Source organism: Coturnix japonica, unplaced genomic scaffold (genome assembly GCF_001577835.2).
Source record: "Coturnix japonica isolate 7356 unplaced genomic scaffold, Coturnix japonica 2.1 chrUnrandom519, whole genome shotgun sequence".
Classification (NCBI taxonomy): Eukaryota; Metazoa; Chordata; class Aves; order Galliformes; family Phasianidae; genus Coturnix; species Coturnix japonica.
This window is the reverse complement of record NW_015439905.1, coordinates 61,626-68,545: the sequence shown is the minus strand read 5'-3', so window position 1 is coordinate 68,545 and position 6,920 is coordinate 61,626. Positions and strand designations below refer to the sequence as shown.

The window sequence follows — 6,920 nt, the reverse complement described above, 5'->3', positions numbered from 1 at the left end:
CCCCCCCCATCTCGGAACTCCCCTCCCCACACCACCACATAGAACAGGGGGGGAGGGGGGGGGTTTCTTCAGGGGGTCTCAGCCATGGCTTTCTTTCCCGGTGGGAGACCCCCGGGGGGTCGCGCTGCCGCCGTGCTGCGATGTTACGACCTGTTACGGAACGAGATCCAGGCTCTGCTGGCCGAGAACGAGGAGCTGCTCCGGACCGTGGCCGCCATCCGGCACCACCGGCACTACCCGCCGCTCGCATCCACCCCACGCGAGCTGCCCAGCCCGGCTGCCGTGGGCAGCGTGACGTGGGACGGGGAAAGGTCCCCTGCAGGACAATGGGTGGCGCTGCGACCCCACAACAACGACATCGCGGCCCTACACAACCAGTGTAAGAGGGGGGGAATGGGGGGGGGATGGGGGACCCCCTCCCGTCGCAGTCCCGATCATCATCCACATCCTAATCCCCATCACAGTCTTAATCCTAATCCTCATCCCAATCCTAATCCTAATCCCCACCCCCATCCTAATCCCCATCCCAGTCTTAATCCTAATCCTCATCCCAATCCTAATTCCCATCCCAATCCCCATCCTAATCCCCTTCCCAGTCCTAATCCTAATCCGCATCCCAATCCGCATCCTAATCCCCATCCCAATTCTAATCCTAATCCTAATCATAATCCCCATCACAGTCTTAATCCTAATCCCCATACCGGTCCTAATCCTAATCCCAAACCAATCCCCATCCTGATCCACATCCCAGTCCTAATCCTAATCCACATCCCACTCCAATTCCCATCCCCATCATAATCCCCTTCCCAGTCTTAATCCTAATCCCCATCCCAATCCCCATCCTAATCCCCTTCCCAGTCCTAATCCTAATCCCAAACCAATCCCCATCCTGATCCTCATCCCAGTCCAAATCCTAATCCCCATCCCAGTCCTAACACTAATCCCCACCCCAACCCCCATCCCCATCCCAATCCTAATTCCAATCCCCATCCCAACCACATCCCCATCATATCACATTCTATCTCAATCCTAATCCCTATACCAGTCCTAATCCTAATCCTAATCCCCATCCCAACCCCCATCCCCATCCTAATCCCCTTCCCAGTCCTAATCCTCATCCCCATCCCAGTCCTAATCCCAATCCCAGTCCCCATCCTAATCCTAATCCCCACCCCTATCCCCATTCCCATCCTAATCCCCTTCCCAGTCTTAATCCTAATCCCCATCCCAACCCCCATCCCCATCCTAATCCCCTTCCCAGTCCTAATCCTAATCCCCATCCCAATCCTAATCCCCATCCCATCCCCAATTCCCATCCCAATCCCCATCCTATCAGATTCCATCCCAGTCCTAATCCCCATCTCAATCCTAATCCTAATCCTAATCCCCATCCCAATCTCCATCCCAGTCTTAATCCTAATCCCCATCCCACCCAATTCCCATCCCAATCATAATCCTAATCCTAATCCCCACCCCAACCCCCATCCCCATCCTAATTCCCTTCCCAGTCCTAATCTTCATCCCCATCCCAGTCCTAATCCTAATCCCCATCCCATTCTAATTCCCTCTTAATCCCAATCCCCATCCCAATCCTAATCCTAATCACAATCCCCATCCTAATCCCCATCCCATCCCCATCCTATCACATTCCTTTTCAATCCTAATCCCTATCCCAATCCTAATCCTAATCCCCACCCCCTTCTCATCCCCATCCTAATCCCATTCCTAATCCCCATCTCATTCCCATTCCAATCCTAATCCCAATCCTAATCCCAATACCAGCCCCAATCCTTTCCCAATCCCATCCTACCCCACCCCCACTCCATCTCAATCCAAATCCCAATCTCATCCCAATTCCCATCCCATTCCTATCCTAATCCTTATACCCATCCCAACCCTAATCTGTCCCATCCCATTCCAATCCCAATCCCAATCCTAATCCCTTTCCCATTGCTGTCCCAATCCCTGTCCCATTTTATCCCCTTCCTGTCCCTATCCTCATCATATTCCAATCCCAATCCCATCCCCATCCCCATCCCATCCAAATCCTAATCCCAATCCCTCTACCACTCCATCCTTATTCCATCCATATCCCACCCAATCCCAATCCCAATCCCACCCTATCCCATCCCATCCCACCACTTTTCCAATCCCAAACCCAATTTCCATTCTTTCCCCATCCCAACCCCCATCCCAATCCCAATCCCATCCCATTCCCACCCCATCACATGCTATCCTGCCCCAGTCCCAATCCCAATCCCATCCCAGTGCTGTCTCTATCCCAATCCAATCACATTCCAATCCCACTAATCCCAATCCCAATCCTACCCCAATACCAATCCCACTTTACTCCAGCCCCAACACCACCCCATCCCAATCCCAATCCCACCCCAACCCCAATTCCATATTACTCCACCCCTAACACCACCTCATCCCAATCCCATCCCAATCCCAATCCCATCCCATTCCCAATCCCAATCCCATTCCCAATCCCATCCCAATCCCAATCCCATCCCATCCCATCTCAATCCTATCCCAATCCCATCCCAATCCCAATCCCGTCCCATCCCCAATCCCAAACCCATTCCTAATCCCAATCCCAATCCCATTCCCAATCCCATCCCAATCCCAATCCCATCCCAACCCCAATCCAATCCTATCCCATCCCCATCCCATCCCAATACCATCTCAATACCATTCCCAATCCCAATCCCATCCCAACCCCAATCCCATCCCAATCCCATTTCATTCCCAATCCCATACCAATCCCATTCCCAATCCCATCCCAGTTCCAATCCCAGTCCCATCCCAATCCCATTTTACACCCATCCAATCCCAATCCCCCCCCCAATGCTGTTCTCCCTCTCTCACTGTTCTCCCCTCCCCCCACAGCCGCCCCCCCGGCTCTCCCTGCCCCGGCCCCTCCTGCCGCCCACCGTGGCCACGCTCCGTTTCCCCCCAATTGGTTCCACGGCCCTGAGACCCCCCCGGTGTCACCCATCGCCCGCATGGCCGAACTGGTACCGCCCGAAGAGCAGCTGCAGCCGCTGGATCTGAGGCTGCCCGAAGTCCGGCGCCGGGATCCGAACTGGCACCCAAGCCTCGATCGGAGCCGGAACTCCAACGTAGATCCAAGCCGGAGCTCCAACGCAGATCCGAGCCGGAGCTCCAACACAGATCCGAGACGGAGCTCCAACACAGATCCGAGCCGGAGCTCCACTGTGGATCCGAGTGGGAGCTCCAGCAGCAATCAGGGTCGGAGCTCTACCACGGATCCAAGCCGGAGTTCTAACACGGTTCCGAACAGGAGCTCCACTGTAGATCCCAGCTGGATTTCCAGTGGATACCCGAGCTGGAGCTCCAGCACCGATCCGAACCAGAGCTCCAGCATAGATCCGAGTCGGAGCACCACCATAGATACAAGCCAGAGCTCCAGTGGATATCCAAGCTGGAGCTCCAGCACCGATCCAAATCAAAGCTCCAGCATAGATCCGAGCCGGAGCACCACCATAGATACAAGCCAGAGCTCCAGTGGATACCCAAGCTGGAGCTCCAGCACCGATCCAAACCGAAGCTCCTCCATAGATCCAAGCCGGAGCACCACCATAGATACAAGCCAGAGCTCTAGTGGATATCCCAGCTGGAGCTCCAGCACTGATCCGAACCAAAGCTCCTCAATAGATCCGAGCCGGAGCACCACCATAGATACAAGCCAGAGTTCCAGCGGATATCCCAGCTGGACCTCCAGCACTGATCCGAACCAGAGCTCCAGCATAGATCCGAGCCGGAGCACCACCATAGATACAAGCCAGAGCTCCAGTGGATACCCGAGCTGGAGCTCCAGCACTGATCCGAACCGAAGCTCCACAATAGATTCGAGCCGGAGCACCACCATAGATACAAGCCAGAGTTCCAGCGGATATCCCAGCTGGAGCTCCAGCACTGATCCGAACCGGAGCTCCTCCAGAGATCCAAGCCAGAGCTCTACCACCGATCCGAACCGGAGCTCCACCATAGATTCAAGCCTGAGCTCGACCCTCGATTCGAGCCGGGACCGAGAAACCAGCTCGGACGCATCAATGGCTGCCGGGCAGCGTGGTATGGGGGGTCAGGGCTGTCCTTGTGGGTTCGGCCCGGTCCCTGTGGGTTCAGGGTCTTGGTGTCCACATGGGGACAGAGGGATGGGGGTGATGGAGGGACGAGGGATGGGGTCAGGGGGATGGGATGGGATGAGATGGGATGAGGGTGATGGAGGGATGAGGGATGGGGTGATGGGGACGGAGGGATGGGATGGGGGAGATGGAGGAATGTAGGATGGGGTGATGGGGTAGGGGGGGTGGGATGGGGGTGATGGGGATGAAGGATGGGTTAAGGGGGACAGGGGAATGGGATGGGATGGGATAGGATGGGATGATGAGAACAGGGGGATGGGATGGGGGATGACAGAAGGGGTGAAGGATGGGATGATGGGGACAGGGGGATGGGATGGGGGTAATGCAGGGATAAAAGGTGGGGTCAGGGGGACAGGGGGATGGGATAGGGATGATGGGATGGGATGGGGTTGATGGAGGGATGAGGGATGGGGCAAGGGGGATGGGATGGGGTTGATGGAGGGATGAGGGATGGGGTGATGGGGACACGGGGATGGGATGGGATTGATGGAGGGATGAAGGATGGGGGGATGGGGACAGAGGGATGAGATGGGGGTGGTGGAGGGATGGGGGAAGGGGTGATGGGGACGGAGGGATGGGATGGGGGTGATGGGGGGATGGGATGGGATGGGAGTGATGGAGGGATGAGGGATGGGGTAAGGGGGATGGGATGGGATGGGAGTGATGGAGGGATAGGGGAAGGGGTAATGGGGACAGAGGGATGGGATGGGGGTGATGGAGGGATGGGATGGGATGATGGGGACAGAGGGATGGGGTAGGGGTGATGGAAGGATAAAAGGTGGTGGGGGGATGGGATGGGGATGATGGAGGGATGAAGGATGGGGTCAGGGGACAGAGAGATGGAATGGGGGTGATGGAGGGATGAGGGATGGGGCAAGGGGGATGGGATGGGGGAGATGGAAGGATGATGGATGGGGTGATGAGGACAGAGGGATGGGATGGGATTGATGGAGAGATGAAGGATGGGGTGATGGGGACAGAGGGATGGGATGGGGAGAGGGTGACGGAGGGATTGGGATGGGGGTGACAGGGATGAAGGATGGGGTGACAGCGGGGATGAAGGTGCGGTGACAGGGGATGAAGGATGGGGTGATGGGATGAAGGATGGGGAAAGGGGGCCAGGGGGATGGGATGGGATGGGGTCATCGAGGACAGGGGGATGGGATGGGGTGACGGGGGATAAAGGATGGGGTCATTTGAGGACAGAGGGATGGGATGGAGGGTGGATGGAGGGATAAAAAAGGTGGGGTCAGGGGGACAGAGCGGGATGGGATGGGATGGGATGGGATGGGGATGGATGGGGATGGGATGGATGGATGGGATGGGATGGGATGGGATGGGATGGGATGGGATGGGATGGGATGGGATGGGATGGGATGGGGATGGGGGTGTGTGATGGAGGGATGAGGGATGGGGCTGGGGGACAGGGATGCGATGGGAGTGACGGAGGATGGGATTGAGGTCAGGGATGGATGGGGGTGATGAAGGGCCAGCTGGTGTGACTCCAGGGCCCCCCGCAGAGCGGCGTCAGTGGAGCGGCTGGTGGGGGAGGTGGCGTTTCCAGCTTGACCAGCGCATCCTCGGCCACGTTCTTCCCCGACAGGACGCGGCTCTACGGCTTCACCGTCGAGCAACATCCCACGAAGATCCTCGGGTATGGCTGGGGGACGGGGAAGGGGATGGGGGCGGGATTGGGTTGGGAATTGGGGTGGGGTGGGTTGGCGGTTGGGGTGAGATGGGGTTGGGTGGGATTGGGGTTGGGGTGGGATGGGATTGGGATTGGGGTGGGATTGGGGTTGGGGTTGGGATAAGAAAGGGGTTGGGATGGGGTTGGGGTGGAATTTGAGTGGGATTGGGGTTGAGGTGGGATTGGGGTTGTGAGGGGGTTGGGGTTGTGGGGGATTAGGGTGGGGTGGGATTGAGGTTGGGATGGGGTTGGGGTGGGGTTGAGGTGGGATTAGGGTTGGGGAAGGAGATGGGGATGGGATGGGATGCAGGTGGAGATTGGATGGAAACTGGGATTGGGTTGGGATAGGCATGGGATTGCTAGTGAATGGGATAGAGTGGAGGTGGGATGAGATGGAGATAGGATGGGATGGGGTGGAGAATGGATGGGATGGAGATAGAATGGGATGGGATGGGATGGGATGGGATGGGATGGGATGGAGATAGAATGGGATGGAGATAGAATGGGATGGGATGGGATGGGATGGGATGGGATGGAGATAGAATGGATGGGATGGAGATTGAATGAGATGGGATGGGACAGAGGGATGGGATGGGATGGAGATAGAATGGGATGGGATGGGATGAGATGGAGATAGAATGGGATGGGATGGAGATAGAATGGGATGGGATGGAGATAGAATGGGATGGGATGGGATGAGATGGAGATAGAATGGGATGGGATGAAGATAGAATGGAATGGGATGGGATGGAGATGAGATGGGATGGGATGGGGATAAAATGGGCTGGAGATAGTATGGGTTGGAAGGGGATAGAATGGGATGGGATGGGATGGGGATGGGATGAAGATAGAATGGGATGGGATGGGATGGGGATGGGATGGAGATAGAATGGGATGGGATGGGGATGGGATGAAGATAGAATGGGATGGGATGGAGATGAGATGGGATGGGGATAGAATGAGATGGGGTGGGATGGGATGGAGATAGAATGGGATGGAGATAGTATGGGTTGGAATGGGATGGGATGGAGATGAGATGGGATGGGGATAGAATGGGATGG

The 6,920-nt window shown here is 56.5% G+C and overlaps 1 protein-coding gene across 1 annotated transcript in view; it reads left to right on the top strand.

The window, feature by feature from the left end:
- Positions 1-8: 8 nt before the first annotated feature.
- LOC107307244 (mucin-5AC-like) overlaps positions 9-6,920 on the top strand; it is an 11,834-nt gene continuing 4,922 nt past the window's right edge. Inside the window, exons 1-3 of the mRNA XM_015850733.2 lie at positions 9-379; positions 2,893-4,098; positions 5,693-5,826. Of these exons, the coding sequence (XP_015706219.1) occupies positions 85-379; positions 2,893-4,098; positions 5,693-5,826 (1,635 nt within the window). The 5' untranslated portion in view covers positions 9-84. The remainder of the gene's footprint in view (positions 380-2,892; positions 4,099-5,692; positions 5,827-6,920) is intronic.